The 22,790-nt window shown below is 34.9% G+C and overlaps 2 protein-coding genes and 1 non-coding gene across 3 annotated transcripts in view; 2 read left to right on the top strand and 1 right to left on the bottom strand.

Annotated features, from left to right (window-relative positions):
- Smp_127830 (putative arp2/3) overlaps nt 1–952 on the top strand; it is a gene marked incomplete at its 3' end in the record, with an annotated part of 27,830 nt that extends 26,878 nt beyond the window's left edge. The window contains exon 7 of the mRNA XM_018798603.1: nt 804–952. Within this exon, the coding sequence (XP_018653528.1) occupies nt 804–952 (149 nt within the window). The remainder of the gene's footprint in view (nt 1–803) is intronic.
- Nucleotides 953–11,288: 10,336 nt separating this feature from the next.
- Nucleotides 11,289–22,087, bottom strand: Smp_010690 (putative arp2/3; the record flags this gene model as incomplete). Its single annotated transcript, XM_018798602.1, has 7 exons — nt 11,289–11,685; nt 14,643–14,925; nt 17,025–17,151; nt 18,500–18,593; nt 18,990–19,228; nt 21,828–21,975; nt 22,014–22,087. 7 exons carry the CDS (start codon nt 22,085–22,087, stop codon nt 11,661–11,663), a joined length of 990 nt encoding a protein of 329 aa, XP_018653527.1. The 3' UTR covers nt 11,289–11,660.
- Smp_tRNA_00905_Gln_TTG.1.1 lies at nt 12,722–12,788 on the top strand. Its single transcript has one exon. It is a non-coding gene (tRNA).
- Nucleotides 22,088–22,790: the final 703 nt, after the last annotated feature.

The raw sequence follows: 22,790 nt of genomic DNA, 5'->3' as shown, positions 1-22,790 counted from the left end.
GCCATTTATTCCTTCAGGATACTGGAGCCCATGTGCACCATTGGTTTGGAATGAGGGTTTTCCAACTCCCCTATGTGGACTCGCTGTGTCCACCAACACGGTTTGCGTGCCGGACATTCGTTTTTCGTCCTCTCAATTTCGTAAACAACACCCGTGGTGCTAGAAGGTAGGGTGTAGGAGTTCCCTGTTAGAGGCTATATACGCGTGGTCATGTGAGAGCATTTGGAGAGGGAGAGCGGACTCTCCTCACTCTCAGCCGTACCAGGGCATTTGGGGGCATAAGAATACTAAGCAATAGGATCGTTTATTAGCAAAAAAATTATAACAAGTAGTCATTTAAGTTTTACCTTATCGTCCATTCTCTATTCACTACTTTCTTTTAATAGTTCTATTTCCTCGACATCTTACACCACAAGCATCTCCACGTACTATCAATCTTATTCATATATTACGCAACTATCTACATTATCATATAAAATGTTCCAAAGGATATATACATCGAAGAATGCATGCTAAAACATTTGAATTTATTAAAATATTAAATCGTGCTAGACCACAATTTTATTGTTTAAATCCTGTCATACAAACTGGTACTTCTATGATGATGACAACAACAACATCAATGAAGTCAATCACTTCAAATTCATTCTTTACAGACAATAATATTACAAATGGTGAAAATGGTATTGATTATAATAATAATAATAATAATAATGGTATTGATAATAGTAATAATAATAATAATGGTAGTAATAATGCAAGTATACAGACAAATCGAAAAAATACAATGTCAACAATAAAAGATACCAGATCAATGTCACAACAACATCAGCATTTATCAACACCACCAGTTCGACAAACATCAGTATCATCAACATCATCATCCTCGACATCATATACGACTACTCTTCCTCAATCTTCAGATTTCATGCTCAATAATGGTTATATATAAAGTATTATTCTTTAAAAAGAAAAGATGTATTTTAACTTTGTCTCCCAGTCATTTTGTTTGGGAGTATATGTGTCTGTTCCTTCATCTTTTTTTGTACTTGTGCCAAATAATCTGAATACATTTACTAACATTATTCATACTAAGTAACATGTATACTGGCTATTCATTATAGACCAAAATGAAGATAGCTGACTTCCTAATATCAATTTATTAATAGTAGTATCATATGCATATAAAGAAAAGGAAACCCAGGCTTATTTCATCTCTCTCGATGGCTTAGTTAGATCAACTTCTTCCATAAGTCATGATCATCATCATCATCTTTTTATTTGGCTGATTGTGCATATGTGATAGGTAGTGTAATTATGAATAGTTTCATGTTGATGATAACTTGACAAAGGAAAGACCTGTGATTTTTTATCTTAGTTACAGCCTAGATTATCCATGTAACTGATCTAAGATATATACATATAGAAATGTATATGTATATACCTATGTATTTAAAAAAATGTATTCTCCCTTTATCCTCTTATTCATGAATTATATCTTCTGCTGCATGGTATCATTCTCCATACTACATTATTACCGGGTTGTTGTTGTCGTTTTTTTTTAATAAAAAAATTCATCCTTAGGGTTTACTTTATTGTAATTCGTTTATCCGTCGTTGTTGTTGTCATCGTCATCGTCCTCATCGTTTTATTTGAAATGCAAATGTTTGTTTGTTTTTCTCTACTCCAACCTTATTTACTTTTTTTTTAAAATGTTATTCATTTTCTTTGTCAATTATCAAGAAATGAATAGGTATCATTATTGTCTTCTTGTTTCTACAATTGCCCTTTATTATGATTATCTTCTGAAAGATGTAGGTGATAATATGAGTAGAGAGAAAGAAATACCATTACCTATAGGAAACAAATTGAATTTTTGTAACTTGGACCGATGCATATATGTACCTGGTCCTATGTTGTAACTGACTAACTGACTGACTTGTAATATGAATAGTAATATAAAGCATTTATTAATGTTCCTGTAAAACATATGCATTATTTACTATTATTAATAATGATATATTACTTTATAATGATTATTAAATAAATGATAATAAATTTAACATTCATCTTATTGTTTTCCCGTATTGAATTGTTTCTCACTATTACATAATCTATTACTTACTATGTTTAGTAGGTAATCAAGTCTCAACTGCAAAAACAAAAAAAAAGAAATGATAATGTCATTTTTACTCTAATAAGATCAATTATCCGGTGGAATGTTATAGTCTATCTTAACATCTTATTTGATTCATACAATAGTTCTTATAACCCTTAATAATTAATTAGAATACTAGAACTATGATATGCTTAATGCTAATTCCATTTCTCGGTAAACGAACGAAGGTCAATAACACAGTGACACGATAGGCTAATCTAATCTGTTGTCTCAGGCCCCGCTAACTAGAGGAAGAAGCCCAAGGCGAAGTAGGGGAAAATATATCCCGTAAGCAGATGAAGTACAAGCAATCGTAAGGGGAAAAACTCAAACGTAAATATACAGCGATAAATTGTCCTTGGGCAGCATTACAAAATAACACACTCAAAGATACAACGGACCAGTAGCGTTTAAGATATTTTACAAGTGGGGAATTCGACTCGAAGGTGAAAAGAGCGCTTTTGGCGCGAAAACAAAGAAATTCGAATTTTCAAAATAAAATTACAAAATTAGGCCATTTACCAAGTAAGTTCTGGGGATTTAACCCCCTCCCCCAAATATTGGTACAAAGGGGTACCAGAAATATATGCGCCGCACAAATCTCATTCGATTTCTGTGAGGACTGATAATGTCCGGGTGCCCAGGCAGAAACAGGTGGTTTTCTTAGAGGGCCATACCCCAAGCCTTCGAACTAAAGGTCTGATCGACAAGGCAGTGGAGCATCGTGAGGAGATGCATTCCAATGGTAGTCGGTGACAAACAATTGATTCATACGCCATTTGTTCCCTCAAGATACTGGAACACTATGTGCATCATTGGTTTGGAATGAAGGTTTTCCAACTCCCCTAGGTGGACTTTGCGTGCCGGACATTTGCTTTTCGTCCTCTCAATTTCGTAAACAACAGTAATGCCACTGTGAGAAGGCAGTGAGTAGGACTTCCCTGTTAGAGGCTATATAAGCGTGGCCATGTGAAAGCATTTGTAGAAGGAGAGCGTACTCGCCTCACTGTCGGCCGTACCAGGGCATTTGGGGGAACTAATAACTAAATTACTTTCTTATATTTTCATTAGTTATTGTGGTTCGAAAATTCATATGATATAATATAACAACAGTTTAAAAAACATCCTACAAATAAGAAACTGCAATTTGTACATATCTTAATTAGTTATGATATAAAACTGATCTTACACCTATCATGTCTTGTGAAGCATAGACCGACGACTAGATGTCTCTGGACAACTCTGTCTTGGACTCCCTGATCAATAATACAAATAAGCGTCAAATGGGAAACAATAGTTGCTCACTTTTCTCGTCATGATACCACAAACTCGATTATTATAGTGTTATGTTTTTCGCCCCTGTCAATTATCACGTGACAAGATCGCCAATCAGAATACCGAGTTATATGACCTTATTCCTGTGCTCAACCAATGACACGTCAATTAGCACTAGCAGCCTTAAGTCAACTCAGAATCCCTATTGATCCTTCTCACCTAGCCCTGCTCGTTTAGTCCAGAATATGATCTCAACCTCTACTGTATGAATAATATATCTCAGATGTACTTAGTATACAAGCGAACCAAACTGCATCACACTATAAAATGAAAAATAACAATCATACAAGATCAGCCAGAAAGTGGCTGTGAATGCGAGAGACTGTTATTAATAAATTAAAAATAGTAGGTCGTATAACAGTAGTCAATAGGTCAAATGAAAGTTTGTGATGAAAGGAATATTAATATGTATAATAACAGTCCATAAATAGTTCCCGGGAGTTGCCCATAATTTAATCTTCGGATACGACAATGGTCCATTAGGTGTGTGCAATGTCTCTTTGAAGTTGGTGACGTTGAATCTAATGTGGACTTTTATATCTAGGGAAAAGCAAGCTCAGTGATTGTTATAAATTTTATCTAAACTCAATTATATAAGTCAAAAGACTGTTTCACAAAGACACTTCGACGATGACAACCGCACGTAAGTGAAAAGAAAAAGGTTGAACTTCCAAAGAGAGATTTACTGATTGTCAAGAAGCTGTATCAATCTAAGGGTACGTTTCATTTCATACAATGTTCTCATTGAAACATTAATTCGTGCAAACCAAACACATTATCCAATGTTTACTTCTTATCAATGTCAACCATAGACTGATATAGAATATACTGTAAGTGGCTGTAGATGATGTGAGTCTTTATCGAACTGTAGTGAACAAGAAGACGAGTGGAAACTATCGAATGTATTTTACATGGAAATTACAGACTATCTCGCTAAAATCTGACAACCATACAGTAAACAGTTAATTTGCAAACTACCAATCAATCTTGACTGTTCCTTCTGCAAATATCAGTCCATAGTCTCCGATTATTGCCGTTCATGCATTTTCATACTCATTGTGTTTCGCTGTCGTTCTTTCCTTATCGATCTTCTAGTGAAATACATTCTCTGTCTGACCATCGTCCTATACTACTTATGTGAATGTAAGCAACCTACACCACGGAACTACAACTTCTTATGAATTATTTTTTATCAGAAGGGGTTTTTTGTGGAGATTTAGTATTTTCATAGTTGAAAGCGTGAGTCAATTGAAGCTAGACCACGAGAGAAAACCTGGAGGCACTGGACGACCGCTTCGTTCTATTGTGGGACTGGGCAATGCGCACCCACGACCGAGCCTCGCGAGGTTCGAGCCCAGGACCCACCAGTCTCGCGCCAGAGCACTTAACCGATAAACCACAAAGCCAGCATGCGATGGTGTTTATGTCTAACTCCAACCAATCCACGAAGTTGAGCAACCGTTCACTAATTGTCTTCAGTGAGTTCCTATCTCATAACGTACGTGGTTTGAACTCCACTGGTCACTGCTGAGGAGTACCACAATAGGACGAAACGGCCGTCCAGTGCTTCCGAGTTTTTCCTGGTCGTCTAACTTCAATTAACTCACGCTTTCAATTATGAATTATTTGTCTAAACTTTAATATTTTTCAGTCTTGATTATAACAGTTTCATTAATATCGAACCAAATCCAAAGCATTCTCAAATCATTAAGAAATGTAAATAGATGATGATTCCCTATCCGTAGTGCAAATAAAAGATATCTACCTTTTATCCTAATGAATATTTCTCTCTCTCCTCATTGTTATTGTGATCTGTGTCAAAATTCCATTGCTCATAATGTATTCTTGTATTTTGAAAACTTTTACTCACATATGGTATAAATTTTCATCAAAACTAACCAAAAAGTTATTATCAGAAAGGGTTTTGTGGATATTATAGTAATTTTAATAGTTGAGATCATTAATCAATTGAAGCTAGAGCATCATGGAAAACCTGGAAACACTGGACGGCAGTTTCGTCTTATTATGGAACTCCTCATCCGGCTGTCCAGTGCTCTCAGGTTTTCTATGGTGGTCTATCTTCAATTGATTCATGATGTCAACTATTAAAATTACTAGTATTCATTTGACCTTATAGTTACCACAATGAACAACAATTTATGTGAATCAATTATAATGTGTATAGAAAATGTGGTTTAATCGTAAAATTTTTGTTATTCAGTAATATTAAGAAACAATAAAGAGTAATAAAATAAAGTCTTATTCACTTGTTTTTGTTTACTTGTATCTTCCTATTGTTATTTTGGACTGCAATTGATCAGTCTCTTGTTGGCATATGTGCATCCTATGTGGACTGCCTCGATATTGCATGAAGTCACAAGCTTTATTAGCAAAGTTGAATAGTGGCTGACGAGTCCAAAATAGGACGAAGCGCATGTCCTGGATTCCATTGCTAGCCACTATCCATCTTTGCTTATAAAAATGAAGTCTGTTATAAATTCCAATATTTTACATTAACTAGTGTAGGGGATAGTTGGAAAAGAGTTAGGGGCGGCCAATCCAAAACGTGGCATCAGTGCTTGAAGTCACTAACTTCTAGTCTGAGCCATGTTAGTAGATGCAGACTACTTGGTTGGTGCCCGCGTGACTATCGTAACCAATGGTTGGAGACTCTGAGTGACATGGCTCAGAATCGATTACAATGGCGTAGGTGTATACACTCTTTACCTTCCCTTAAACCTTAAGATTAAAATTGCTTCATATCTGTCCTCCTTCCTGTACTATATCCTTATATACAACCTTTCTTTATATACTACCACCACTAAATTAATTACTTCTATGAATCCGGTGTTCATCTTGTTGTGCTAACGAGGTATGGCAACTTGGACCGATGCATATATGTGCCTGGTCCTAAGTTGTAGCTGACTGACTGACTGAATTAGAGTTCTCATCTATTAACCACTAAATTACAACCTCAATCTACCTAATTCACTTTTGAAAAGTGGATAATCTCAATAGAGTTTGCACTTAAAGTATAGTCGCAATACCCAATACACGATTTTGTATTGGTTCTATAAGCTAAATTCAAATATCTAACAGAAAGAAAACGATACTAATAGTAGTATAAATTTACTAGTTAAAGACTAAAGAGACATATACCAGAAATGTTAAAAATTTGCATCAGTTTTATAAATATATAAGCAAAGATGGATACTGGCTAGCAGTAGAATCCAGGACGCGCGTTTCATCCTATTTAGGACTTGTCAGCCACTATCCATCTTTGTTTATAAAGCTTATGACCTTAGGCAATATCGAGGCAGTCTGTACAGGATGCATATATGCCAACAAGAGACTGATCAATTGCAGTCCTAAATAACAATAGGAAGATACAAGTATACAACACCAAATGTTATAGATTGACCGAAATCTAAGTCATCGCTACTGATTTATTTTAGAAAACAATATCAAATCACCAAGTTAGTATGTTGACTATTTTTTATAGTCACTGAGAAAGTCTACAGCTTACGTGATAGTTAAGAAAGAGTTAATGATTTTTCTATAAGTTGATTTCCCATCTTCATAGGGTAGATGTTACATTCCTCACTGTCTAGTATACCTTGGATACTACAAATCTGACAAAATCAGTATTAGTTAGGAACACCTATCTCAATAAACTCGAGTAACGGAATATACTGTTGCTATAACGTGCGATATCCATCTGAGCTACAAATCTTCATCTCAACAACTGTTACTGATACACACTTCCTATACGAAAATCGCCAACCGGCTACTCAGTAGGGAGATTCAGAGTGGGAGCTTATTGGACTAAATCGGTTGACATGCATAAACACTTATATATTACTGGTCAGTCACATGCACTTTTCATTAGGAAAGTTTTGATTAGCGCAGTGTGGCCTTCTTATTCGGTGACTTTTTATTGGCCCACTGTGTCAACAGTGCTATAAACAGTTTATGAGAGAAGCTCATAGGATATTCCCGATACATACATTAGCACTGATTGGGTGGAAATGGATAAATTAGCGTAATCCGCTTTAACCCTGACCCAAAAGTTAGAACTCTATTTTACTATGAACAGACTTGACGTTTCCCAACTAACATTTTTCGTGAAGGTAATCAAGCATCTAGATGATTCATAAGGACAATCATATAAGGTAAAAGTGTAGTGTGGAGCGAACCAATCAGAACCGAGAACTTTAATTTAATTTTTGAGCAAAACTCAAAAATGGATTACTTTTATCTTTCACTACATAAAATCCAAGATAGAAATGTCTTCCTAAGATGTTCAGGACGTTTAAAGTTGGTAGAAAATTCTTTTGGTGGCCATACAGTAAAAAATGACAAACTGGTGAGACCACAATTTATGGACGACCTTTGAGCGATGATTTAGAAATCTTAAGGATGGTTAACTACTTACTAGGGTTAAACGAGGTTTGTAAATTGATTTGGGGAATTCGGATTTACAACTGAACGGTAGGGCTAGGAATTAGAGTCAGGGTTTTCATCACAAACTGACATCATCTATAATACCAAAATGTTATTTAGCTATATGACTGAATGAATTTCGAACTGAAATTCAAGATTCCCTATCTTAAATGTGTTTAGCTTATTTATAAATTATAGTCTCGCCGTAAAGCTTATACATTAAGAAGTGACCATTTAATAAATTTGCGAGAGATTTTACATATATGAACCAATCATTTCTTGTCTCAGTGTATCCTGTTTGTGGTAAAGAAATCATTTTATTGATAAATCACTGAATAATGAATGACCTGGAGATGGCAATCATCTGACACGTGATGTCTTCATACAAATATAGAAACAACAATGATTCTTCTATCATTTCTTTTTCAGCCAACTTATTAATAAAGTGTTTGTAAGACATGGTGAGGTTATTTAGCTATATTCCTACAAAATTAAGATCAGAAAACTGATAATATGCTCTGAACAATCAATAAACTTAAAGAATACTTAGCTGGTTTTATCACTTTTGTAGCTAATTACTTTTGATTCAGAAGAACTCTCCATTGATTGGTTGAAAACTGGCTTCAAATCCATGCAGTTACTTTGAAAACCATTCAAGCTAGTCCGTATGTACTCTTTCACATTTTCTACCTACAAATCTATGGACAAGTTTACAATCACTTTGACTCTATGGTAGAAGTAAGATATAGGGGCAAGCTGATCAGGATCGACAACGTGACTTTCAAGCTTTTGCGTTAAATTCATGTATAGAGGGAAGTAAAAATATCTTTGTATGACAAAAACTTTCTCGCCACCATATGATGAAAAATGATAGTGCTGAATATATCAAATGCTCAACTATGTCTCTATAAATTGTATATAACGACCAAAACAACACTATCTTTACATCCTGACGCCAAACTCTTAATCATCAAACAAACTTTAACTTAGTGGCACTACATTTGATGGACGAACTGATCTGACAGCATCTCTCAGATTTTTGAGCAAAATACACTTACCCAAATTCCCACGAAGCATTTGTTTTATTGTAGCTGATAGTGTTTATCTATCCACTTCTCTTGCACGTATTCGTATTGATATTTTTCAATATATAATATTTTGGCAACAACTTAATATGGTGTATAACGGTAAGAATAGCATTAGTATAATAGACTCAGAAGTACAGGCAATTAGTTTTCGACCGGTTCCTTTCATCCCCCACGATCCAGATGTTTGGTTCGCGGCACTGGAATCTGAATTCGAGATCCGCCGCATAACCAACCAACGCCAAAAATATGCCGACGCTCTGGAATCTTTGCCTGGGGACCACTTAACTACTGTTCGTGAGGTCGACCTCAGTTCAAATGTACCGAAAGTTTACGATCATCTCAAGGAAGCTTTTTCATTGACTAATGAAACTAGGTACTACTCTTACCGACTATGCCCCCAAATGCCCTGGTACGGCTGAGAGTGAGGAGAGTCCGCTTTCCCTCTCAAAATGCTCTCACATGGCTACGCGTATATAGACTCTGACAGGAAAGTCCTACTCACTGCCTTCTCACAGTGGCATTACTGTTTCTACGAAATTGAGAAGACGAAAAGCGAATGTCCGGCACGCAAACCGGTTTGGTGGACACGAAAAGTACACCTAGGGGAGTTGGAAAACCCTCATTCCAAACCAATGATGCACATAGTGTTCCAGTATCTTGAGGGAACAAATGGCGTATGAATCAATTGTTGGTCACCGGCTACCATGAAACTGCATCTCCTCACGATGCTCCACTACCTTGTGGATTAGATCTTTAGGTCAAATGCTCCGGGTGTGGTCCCTTAAGAAAACCACCTGCTTCGGTCTGGGCACCCAGGCAGTGTCATAGCCCTCACACTATTCAATGAAATGACAATTTTTTGTGTGGTGCATATATATCTTACCGACGATCTATTACGTTATACAGAGGACAACTGGCAATACAATACAAACATCATGTATATACGATAAGAACAAAAGTAAACAAACAAATTATACATATATCAAATCATACAAAAAAAAAGAAACAAATTGATGCATTTTATATAAATACTAATATAAAAATAAAAAAAGGCACTATAGATATATTAGTAGCAGAGAGATTACAACTAATATAATAGTCTGGTTGATTGCCTGTCGTTTGAATGGTTCGAGAATTAAACGGCAGACAGATTCATTAAAAAATGTAATATAATAGTCAAAAAACTGTAGTCCAGTCTTGTTATAGATAAATCAGTATACATCCATATAGATAGATGGATAGAAAGACAAAACAAAATTCTCACGTAGAGAAAAGAAAAGTAACGAGAGAATCACATATAGAGTAAAAGTCATGGTTATTTCTTGACGACAACAACAACAAAAAGTAGGAATGAAGGTCATAACAGAACAATACACTAAGAATGTATCCATTGGTAAGATTCATTTTACTTCAACATTGTTATCATCACCGGATGACTATCAAAGATAAGTGTGTATATATATAGATGGTTCTTCTTTTTTTTAAGGCACAATTTAGTTGTTATATACGTAAAGATTAATCGATCGATACAATCAACTGCCTTGACAACTAATAATAATAAATAGGTATGTATGGAATGAAACTAAAAATCAAACTACGTTTAGCTATTCAATGCAAGGTTTAATAAAATGGGATCACAAAGGAAAAAACAACAAAATAGCTGTAAACATCTCTCTCTCTCTCCATATATATATATATATATACTTGTTATAGGCAGGAATGTTGAGCAACCAGAGGAATGTGTCTCTTCTCCATAGGAAGGAGACGATCGTCGTATACAGTGTGAAACGAACAAGCGAATTGAAGTTGTTTAATGATAATCGGAGATTATATATATATATATATATATATATATAACAGGTGTATTGTGCCTTACATTTAGCTTTTATGTCTTCCATTTGTCCATCAACTTTCACATACTGCTTAATCAAAGCATTCGTTGTATATCAATGATAGAATGAACTATGACAATGATCAATGAAAAGAATGAAACAACAAAAAAATCTTACCAACTAGAAGGAATTTGTCAAAAAAAAAGAGAAAAGAAAAGTACCGAACAGGCAAGCAAGCGCACACAAGAGAAAGAGAGAGAACAACTTCCCTCCCCCCGATTGGTATAACAATTAAAATCAGTAAGATATTTAAAGTAATCAAAGAGAAAAAATAGGAAAGGAGAAGTAAGCAACAAAAATATGGATATATATCCAATGGAAATTGACTTGAAAAAAGTACATATATTTGTGTATATAAAATAAAATATTAATATTATTATTATCAGTAGTAGTAGTAGGAGGAGTAGTGGCAGTAGTAGTGGTAGTAGTAGTAATCGTAGTAGTAGGAGGAGTAGCAGTAGTAGGAGTAGTAGCAGTAGTAGTAGTAGGAGTAGTAGCAATATTACAAAATATCGTTGTAACTATTCTTCTGATTTCAATTCATTAATTAATTAACATCTAATTAGTATTAACAATTAAGAAAATCTCTATTCTAAAAAATAAACAACAAAATATCAAAGTGAATAGAGTAGAAAATAACAACAGCAACAACAACAGAATAATGGTAATAATACAAATAGTAAAGGAAACTAACGTTGAAAGAATGTTTCGTTCCTAAATCAATAAATTGATTGATTGAAAATATTAGCCTGTACGCATTGTTCGACCCCTGAGAAGAAAGAGAAAATTAAATGTGAGTTAATCACTAGAAATACATATATATATATCAGTAAAGGTTTGAGTTTTCCCTTTATTAGTCAGTCTTTATTGATGATATACGCATTCTGAGCAGATTGTCTTGATATTAACATTTATACATAAGTTTTGATGAAACGTTGAACATTGGTTGATAGTGAAATTCAACGCCCATGGTTTATCCTATGTAGAATACGTCAATTGAGTGCATTTGTATTTCAGTGATGATATCTACACTGAATCCAGTTCCTCTTGTTTCGAAAAAGAATGAAATCGAACTCTTACAAATGAAATTTACATCTTTTTCATAGTTGAAATCATGAGTCAATTGAAGCTAGATCACCATGGGAAATCTGCAAGAACTGGATGGCCGTTTCGTCCTATTATGGGACTCCTCAGCAGTGCGCATCCACGATCCCGCCTCGCGAGCGAGATTCGAACCCAGAACCTACCAGTCCCGCGCCAGAGCATTTAACCGATAGACTACTGAACCAGCATCCAACGGTGTTAATGTCTAACTTCAACCAATCCACGAATTTTGAGCGACCGTTCACCAATTGACTTGCCGTCCAGTGCTTCCAGGTTTTCCATGGTGGTCTAGCTTCAATTGACTCATGATTTCAACTATGAAAATACTGAAATCACCACAAACCCCTTCTGATTCAAATTTACATCTGTTGTATAAAACAGTGACTATTTGGACTTAATAACTCAATGAATAGCGTGTTGACATTAGAAGTAAGATGTATTAGGCTCGAGTCCCGAAGTGAACACCAAAATTTAGATATGGCAGGTATATCCAACTGACGAGTCTCAACTAGATCTAAACGCGAGTTCTGAACTCCAATGTTAATCACTATCCAAATTTAATAAGAATATACATATACAAAGAAAAATATGATAGTTATTCTGACCAGTTGCAGTCCTAAACATCAATGGGAAGATTCGAACAAACGATACTAATTGAATTTAAACTTCACCCCATTGCACAAACAAGTGGCTATCAGGACTCAGTAGCTGACTGGATAACGCGATGGCGTTTGAAGCGAAAGGTACTGGGTTCGAGTCCCAGGGTGAACATCAACTCTGAGATGCAGGTACACCCAGCTGATGAGTCCCAAATAGGACGACACGCGCATCAAACTGGATTCCACTGCTAGCCACTATCCATCTTTGCTTATAATGTTTGTGAATTAAGGCTATATCGAGGCAATACGTACAGTATGCACATATGCCAATTAGAGACTGACCAGTTGCAATCCTAAACATCAATGGGAAGATTCATACAAACAATACTAATTGAATTTATTCTACTCTTCACTCATCATCATCACGACTAACTAACCCTAGAAATTGGATTTTCAGAATGCTTAATTTAAGCATTGAAATATATTTTGTTGAACTAATTAATCATACCGCATCAGAACAATTAAATCAAGAATTCTCTTAACAATTATTATGCATGCCACTTCACTGTTAATCAATAAACACTAATAATAATAATAATAATGGTTGCTTAATTGGTAGATACACATATAAATGGTGAATTCCTTCAGAATTGAACAGTCAAATAAAGTACATTTCAATGTTTTCTAGCATATAACTACTAATAACCAGCTATCTCAATATTTTATGCTTAAATTTAAATCAAAATGAAACTTAGCACAAGAAATGAAGTTACTCAGGTGATTGGAAGCAGGTTGCAACAAAACATCTGGATTGGGTACTAGTTCACACTCATAACACCAAAACGTGTCTACACGTTGGAAAGATTTGATGCTTCATGTAGGGTTCGAACTTTTACCAGCCAGATTCATAATCTAGAGAGTTATAACTGAACTATTCGAGTCGCGAATGACTTCCTTTAGGACTAAGGTATTTACAATCGATTGATGACTCTGAGTATTGACAAATCTAACACTTGTTTACTACCTTAGGGCAGCTCTAATCCTATAGGTCAAGTACTCAGGAGTGACCTTGATGTTGAATAGAGTGAAAGACTATTAAAAAGATATGCAATATTGCTAGACAACTGTTTTATTTTTAAAAATTTAGATGGGATCAAAATAATGCAAAACCTTTTATGTTTTTATGTAAAGAATAGAAAAACCGACCACTCAATAAATCGCAACTGAATGTGACATAGATACGTGTTCAAATTTCATTCGATTCATTATGTAGACACAATACATAGTCTAGCACAAGTATATACACGTTGAAGCCTAGGAAGTCGCCACAGTTCACATTAGCACAGAGATGAATCAGAAAAAGGATAACTATGAAAAAAAGTGGAAAACTGATGTCAGTACAGTGATGATGGATCTATATTGTGCGAAACCTTCAAGTATTGAGTAACGGTTACTTCAAGAACTCCATAGAACCAAGAAACTTGAACATTTTCCTACACCGTATTCACACTAACGGTCAATGAGTTCATGGTTTAATCCTATGTCTTAGCCTAGAGGTCATGCTAAGCCTTTAGTTGTGACTCTCCCTACATTCTTGTCTTATATCCTAGAAAGTAAAGACAGGTGAGTTATAAATGATTAAGTATATAGAATTTCTCAGACTACTCAGTAAATAAAGTAACAATGTATGATGTTACTTATTTATTTGCCAAATACAAGTGTGTTTATGTAGTCGGCATTAAGCTACGATGTTTGTATAAGGACTATTTGACATTAGAATTGACTATCAAAATCAACTGAGGTGAAAATGAGTTTGAAGCTTTGAACACTCATTGGCCTATAAAGTCAAATACTTCAACCATAACTACACCACTGCGCTACTATTAGCCTATCAAAAGTCACGACCTCATTCAAAGAGATATCTTTGTTAGTATTTTACGGACCAAACAGAAACAAAAAAAGTGATCTAGCACTTAAACAAACACATATATACAAACAAAGACAAAAAGGCACAATAACATACATATTATCACTTTGTATACCACCGATTTTGTTCATCAATGGTGAAATAGGTGCGACTTCACCGGAAACTGTTGTAATATTGGTATTAATCACAGTATTTGTTGAATGTTCAATGTGGGCACGGTTGAGTACTTTCAAGAATTCCACTGTTTTAGCACGCATACGCATTTGCATATAAGCTTTGGAACATTTAATATGATAGTGTAAATAGTTTCTTAATGTTTGTATTAGATCGATGGTGGAATTACGCGCAGATTCAGTGGATAAATGACGCGGAAAAAGCACTAGGATGTAGAAATATATATAACAGAAAAAGAAAAACTAATGGCCATTATCAATATCAAAAATATAGGGAGGGATTATAAAATGGATGTTTTCACAATTCATGTATACCAAAAAGTATACTACAACAGGTAGGCGGTACCTTAGTAATTTAAAAACACAAGCTTCCAAAGTTGAGTCATTCACTGATTTTATGACAGTCTGGAAAGCCGATTAGTATTTCTAGCCTTAAAAGCACCAATGTACAAACCTATACTTGAATAATGGAAATAATTCAAACACACAGGAATGTATCTATCGGTGAATAATGTAAAACAAACATAGTACGTATGCTGTTTCATTTTGAAGATTCCATAAAAATATTATTGAAACCATGAACCGATCTAAGTTAGACAATCATCGAAAACTTGAGGTGACTTGATGGCTATTTCGTCCTAGTATGGGAGACTTTAGCAGTGCGCATCCAAAACCTTAAAACTGGGAGTCGAACAAGGGACTTTCGGTCTTGCACAAGAACGCCCCATCTCTAGACCACCAAGTAGAATAATTCAATGACACAAGTCCAAATTCAATCAATTCACGATGTCTCGCGACCACCTTTCATTGTCTTTGGTAGGTACCATCCTTACACTCGACACAGTTCAACTCCACTGGAGTCAGTAGTAAGTAAATCATGACTCTCAGTATAGAGTTTTGGGGATTGTTCCGTTTTAGTGAATTCAAAATTATTATTATTATTTGAACACATAAATATTGGTACAAAGAGGCACCAGATATATATGCGCCACACAAATCTCATTTCATTTGTGTGAGGACTGTGATACTGTCCACGTGACCAAACTGAAGCAGGTGGTTTTCTTAGGGATCCACAACCGGAGCCTTTAACCTAAAGGTCCGATCCACAAGTCAGTGGAGCATCGTGAGGAGATGCAGTCACATGGTAGCCGGTCACCAACAATCGGTTCATACGCCACTTGTTCCCTCAAAATACTGGAGCCCATGTGCATCATTGGTCTGGAATCAGGGTTTTCCAACTCCCTTAGATGGACTTTCCGTATCCGCCAACCCGGTTTGCGTGCCGGACATTCGCTTTTTGTCCTCTCCATTCCGTAAACAACACCCCCGCCACGAGAAGGTAGTGACTAGGACTTCCCTGGCAGAGGCTATATATTCGCGTGGCCATGTGAGAGGATTTGGAGAGGGAAAGCGGACTCTCCCCACTCTCGGCCGTACCAGGGCATTGTCACAATCTCATACTGAAAATACAATTTTCATGCATATATATATACATATATATATGCATTGATAGACAGAAAATGTACCATTAACCAGTTTCCGACTACAACCAATTTCGATTTCTAAAAAATGGTTGTGCCTATGAAATAATAATATTTATAATGAATACTACCTCGAAAAATACTTAGCAACTATAAATTGTTACTAAAATATTGATTTATAATTAATTCATTTACTAATTATGGATACATAAACAAAACAATACACATTCAGTATGTACAAATTATACTTTAATGGTGAACTACTACTACTAATTGTTATTATCATTATAAAATTCCATTTAATCAGGTATAAGAAACGTAGAACCTAATACATAATTACACTGGTTCAAGTTTACGCACTATATTAGTGCACAAAGAGATAAAATCATTTCAAGATAAATGACAGTAGTAGAAAAAGTAGTAACAGTATTACTGATAGTAGAAACTATTAGGCATAGACAATTTGATTCGAGATAAAATAATGAATCCGAGGAATAAAAGTTGTAAGGTAGCTTTTAAACTTACGACCAAACAGAAGAATGAATGAATTATTGCATTGTTGTGAAGGAGTCTGAACTACGTCAGTTAACCTCTTCAACTATTGGTTAAGATAATCTCGAGGATCCTAATCAGATAATTTGCATCTAATAACATGCCTTAGTCAGTCAGTGATGTCGTTGACAAATGACATGCCTCAGTTTGCTAGCTCTAACCTTTCCTCCCAGACTACTCCTCCCTATACCATTCACCATAGGATAATAGTTTATAAAGCAGAATAACAATTAGACTATGAACTCAGAAGACAAGTAACCTAAACGACTTACCAAAAGTAATGTACGCAACTGAATCACTGATAACTGCATCAGTTCCCTGTAATTCTTTTGGTGGAACACGATGAGAATACAATACTTGGGGTGCTCGATCAAGACGTCTTCTTACCTCAGTGAACTCCTGTGACGTAAATATTTGAATATAAAAATTCAAACAGTTTAAAAAAAGTATTCCAATACATAATTCATAAACTGAAGTCAAAAAAGGGTCATTCAAGTTTAATTATAAATAGATTGTTACCAGAAATCACCGCTATTTTGGTATTATGTATTGAACCTGTTGTATTTTTGATCAATGGTTTCAAAAATAGTCATTACCTCTTGAACTGGGTCATGATACTAGGTACAGATTTATTATTGGTCAGAAGCTGGAAGACTATATTTATTTACCCTTAAAGATATAGTTAAATAGTTAAAATAACCCATTGTGTCATTGATTAAAAATAAAGCAAAGAAATTTATTTTTCGACGAAAACGATACGTCCAACCTCGTATCCTTTACTTCGCCTTAATTCCCTTCTGTAGTATATTTTAGCTTTTTTTAAAAATTAGTGTTTTGTAATTCTAAACCATAATTAGTTATTATTATTCTTTTCTGTCCTTCTATGGGCACATATTTAGACATGTCTGTTACCGCTAATGGAAGAGCATAGGTCACCCACCATCATTCTTTATCGAACTATGTTCTGGGCAATTTTTTTCAGGCGCTATTCATTTTTTTTTTGATATCTTCCGATTCTCGGTTCAGTGTGTCCCTTGGTCTTTCTCTTTTCTTTTTCCCTTCAGGATCCCAAGTTAGCGCTTGATTCGTGATGCAGTTTGGTGATTTCCGTAATGTATATCCTATCCACCTCCAGCGTCTTCCCTAAATTTCCTCTTCATCTGGAAACTGGTTTGTTCTACCCCACAGTAGGCTGTTGCTGATGGTGTATCCGGTCAACAGACATAGAGTACCTTCCATAGACAATGGTCCATAGATATATATTTACCATACAACTATAAATACGAATATATAACTTAAGTAAATGATTTCGTCGAAAAGAAAACTTTCTTCTCTGAATTCCATTTATATAGTTAAATGACATAGCTATCACTGACGGCAATGATTCGGTTATATTTAATCTTTACCTTTCTCTGAATTTGCAGCTAAGTATAAATTACCTCATACTTTTGATTGTTCAGTCTCATGTCACTTTTAAACTACGGCTTTTATGCATAGCTTTTCAATGTAGTTGAGATAGTATTTACCTTCATACACTAACTTAGTGAATTCCCTCATTCCGTAAATCTAGAACAGTACTTACCGACTAGATTCTATCTACTAACTACTACTTATAACCAGTGTTACTAAGAATAAATTTCTTGATGAAATCTTATTTTTAAAAGCTACTACTCTCCAACATTTCAGTACAAAGTAAAACTAATGAACTGCGAAGAAAAAAATAAATATCAAACAGATTTACACATACTTGCATAAAAACTTTTCCAATTAACAAATCATCTGGATCTTTAAATGTTGTACTAAAGATAACTGTAACTCGATCAGCTAATGCTTGTACATACCTATTGGGAAAAAGATGAACAATAAATACAATAAAATATGTAAGTTTAATGCATATAACTGTGTTACCCAAAAAATAGGGGTGGCTAGATTTGTGATTGAAAAAATTTGGATTTTAACAAGTAGGTTACATGTTCAAATGGTGAGGTTCACCTTCTCTTTGATTTGGGAAAGCTGTACACTGTCATTAGCCCTCACATATTCGAGCATAAATATAACAAATTACACAAGAGCATGGAGTGTCAGGTCAACGAATTTAAGCTAAACACAATTATAACTAAGTATTTTGCTGCAAAACAGAAAAGACTTTGATTATCATAGGTAATTAAGGGAAAAACTAAACATACTACTCATCCCCTTAGTTAGATGAAACAGATACATCCAAAAGAATAACTTACATTGTTTCATCGTCTCTATAATGTATCACCGCCCTCTTAGAACCCGAATCCGCGTTAGATTTAATTTGATATTCGAAAAACTTCTCAAAAACAGCTGCCATACAATTTCTTTTTAAAAGACCACATTTGTGAGCTAATTGATTATGATCAGAAGGTAGTTTTTCTAAATCTATGCATAAGGTTACACTTTGATTGGGCTCTGCTGAAGAAAGAAAGTCACCATACTCACGAGCCAATACCTTGAGAAAAAACGGTCAAGATTGAAACAAATAATACTATTACCTGTTATAAGACCGATAAATGCTATGCTGAAAATATCTAACCGACAAAAGGCTGCAATAAATGATGACGGTGACGACAGAAGTTTGTACAATGACTGGAAAATACTTTTTATGTATTAAGAATTACAAGTGTATAGCATAGTTTGGTGATCTACATGAGTTTTTGCTGATAACCTAGAACTGCAAGCTACTTTGTTGTCACGGTGAACTCAACTACGAATCCTGGTATGAAAAGCCCTTAAATCGACCGAGATTTCAAAAGTATTGTGAAGTCCAATTATATAGCTAGGCTTATAATTCACTCAATTTATTTAGTCACAGATAATTTTATTTTATTTCACCTTCAAAGAGTGTGGTGGCCAGGACATATGTTACAGACGTTTGGCCACTGTCTACCACAACGGGAGGTCTGCTAGTGTAGAATTGAGTTGGAAGAAAGTTGAGAGTATCCAAACCAAGATATGGGATTAGTCCATCAGGTCATTGACCAGTGGTTAGACTCATTGTCAGTAGAATGCGTCATTTCATTTATTTGTGTTAGACTCATATTGGTAGAGCCATAGCACCTAGTTAAGGTCTGTGCGATAACAGGGACTAATTGCTGGAAACTTGGGTGACATGTCTCAGAATAGTTCACAATAGAGAGGAAAAATCCTATTTTTATCATTCTCTCGATCTTAAATTTTACTGTCCTACCATATATGCATTTTCATTGTCTTTTTAAACCCTGTTTTCAACGCTTAATCTTTCTATCATCATTACTATTACAATATTCTGGTCTCTTTTACCATGCATCTTTTAATTTCATCTTGTCGTGCTAATGAGATATGACAATTTCGTTCAGTGTACATTTATACCAGGTTATATGTTGATGTCAGCTGATTGAATGAATCTCATCAAAGACTAAATAACAATTGTATACACGAAACCATAAACATGATGTATAAACTGTCTGATTTGCACTATATGAGTATCAAACATCTGAAAGATATTTACTTTTACTGCGACCACCTAAATTGGTGTTAGTTATGCTTCTCAAGTATTAATGTTTTAAAAGTCGAAAATAGAAGAAATATACTGGTTATATAAAACACGAAGTTAATCACTTTGACAGACAGTAAGTAAAAAAACTAGGGAAAGAGAACAACAACATCAAAGTGCAGACCAAAAAAGAATTTCCTGTTCTCTACTTTTGTTAAGGACAAAAGTTACGTGCTGTCACTACAGCTGGAATTATGAACCATGCTCTACTATTCAAACGACGAAGATATGAGTTACGCTATCTCACGTCTGTCTGAGACAGTGATACCGACACTCATTGGAGAAAGTTTTTGAGTGTCGGATTTACAAAAGAATGGTTTGTTAAACAATTGAAAGCCTAAACTATCACTAATCGGCGATACACATCGCTAAGTTAATGACTTTTATGTGCAATACCTGTGTACAATGAAAAGGTGTCTACAAAAATCGACACCATCCCTATTGAGAAGGTTAGTTTCCTAAAATATCCAGTATCTATTAGTATACAGAAGCTTTTGAATGTGGATGTGAGTCCTTTATTCATTTTAGGTTGGTGGAGGGATTAAATGAAGTGGCAAGATGCTCTATCAATAATAAATACGATTTGCTACGATTTATTTAAAAGGAAAGCCGATAGTTCATCATTTGATTGTAGAACGAACATGAAGAATCTATACTTTACTGAGTTCTGAAGCTGTAGAATTAGCTTTAACTGACTTTGAGTATGAAACTAACGAAGATAAAATAATCACACACGGTCTGTCTAATATGTATTGCTGAGTGTTTAAAGCAGCCAAAACTTATAGCTTGGTTTACATTTTATAAATAAGTGTTCTTGATAGGTAGTCCTGAGATGTTTGCAGCACATTTCATCGATTTTATAAGTAGAGTGATATGAACAGTGTTCTGAAATGTTATGCGTTAAGATCAACGTTTTTGATTTGTCAGAGACGAAACGAGGAAGAACAGGGTGAAAGGTAAATTAAACAAATTTCATACCATTGAAAATTCGTTCCTGAATACTCCATGACACTCCAGCTTACGATGTGCATGTTTGAATCTATTGAAGGGTTTCTTTATGACATTACTCTGGAGAGTCAGTTTTAAACGTAAAATGTTCAGACCACTACGTTATTGTCTAAGAAGATTTATGGTCTTTGTGTCCGATAAACTGTAACTAAACCAAAAGACAATCGACCATTTAAAATCTGCCTACCTAAAACATATATACAAAAGTTAAAGGTGACAAATCACTAAATAATCCTACTTTTAAGGTAAAGTACGCTTGACGTTTTTACAGAAAGTGCCCTTCATCCGATATCATAACGGAAAAATAAACTTTTATTATCAAAATTAGCGGACTAAGATGCAAACATATGAAATCAGAAGCAGAAAAGAAGGTATCCTAAAAGTCGATCTCCTAACAAATATTCATATTTACATACTAAAGTAATGTTAACAAATCAGAAATGAACAAAAAATCAATCATTCGGGACTTATAAACATATAATGTATAGTTTTCAAGTGGGCTACTTACTTCATTTACCCCATGTTCTTTCAGTTCATGAAAGAATTTAATGAATATACTGACAAGAATCTTTTTCTTATCATTATTTGGATTACTTATGGTGTAAACAATACTATCGAAGTCCGCAACGGTGTAATCAATTTTATCATATCTGGATCTAAACGTGTCAAAGCTTTAAGTTAATTGTGATTTTACTCCTCTTTTGCCTGTTCAAATCTCGTGACTAGAATTTCTTCTACAGCTCTGTTACAAACTTCCAAAATGATCATCAGTAGCAATTGCTGTAATAATCCCGCTGAGTTTACGTAAAATAATTTAAATGGTTCCAATTGCACTCCGACGGAATAAAAGATAGTCGTTGTTTTTTTCGTACTAATACATATCTTGGACAAATTTTGGTCCCTGAATACCCAATCTTTTTATATGAGCTAGTAAAATAATGAATATCTTTGCTTTCTAGCTTATATGCTTCAAACGTTGTTTCTCAGAGCTAATTTTTCCTTGTATGATTTAAGTTCAGAAGGAAATATGTCCGAATCCTTCTGAAGACTCCTCAGGGGAATAAGTTATCAAACCAATTAGACAATAAATTAACCGAGTAACCTATAATAAATGCTCTGTACTACTAGTCCATAGCAGACGTTAATTCTTGTGAAGAAGCTAGAAAAATCCCTCTCTAGCCTCCATACAATTCTAGGATCTTTTGTTGTTAGTCTGACAGAGGTTTATAGTTCTCAAGATATCACTTTTAACCTCTTTTCTTGGTGTAGGTATGAAGTGAAGGCAGAGACGTTCCACTTATTCCACGTTTGTTAACATTTTTGAGTCCAGCCTAAAAGTAAGTCTCCCTCTTTACGGTCCTTTACCATCATATAGGCCCCACACTTGTTCGCGCTACCCTCTTCTCATTAAGTCATCGGACGATATGCTTAATGGAAATTTCAAACTGGAACTTGAAAATTATCTGTTGGT

This window comes from Schistosoma mansoni, chromosome 7 (genome assembly GCF_000237925.1).
Source record: "Schistosoma mansoni strain Puerto Rico chromosome 7, complete genome".
Taxonomy (NCBI): Eukaryota; Metazoa; Platyhelminthes; class Trematoda; order Strigeidida; family Schistosomatidae; genus Schistosoma; species Schistosoma mansoni.
The sequence above is the reverse complement of the archived record's forward strand: the minus strand, read 5'-3'. Positions and strand labels throughout refer to the sequence as shown.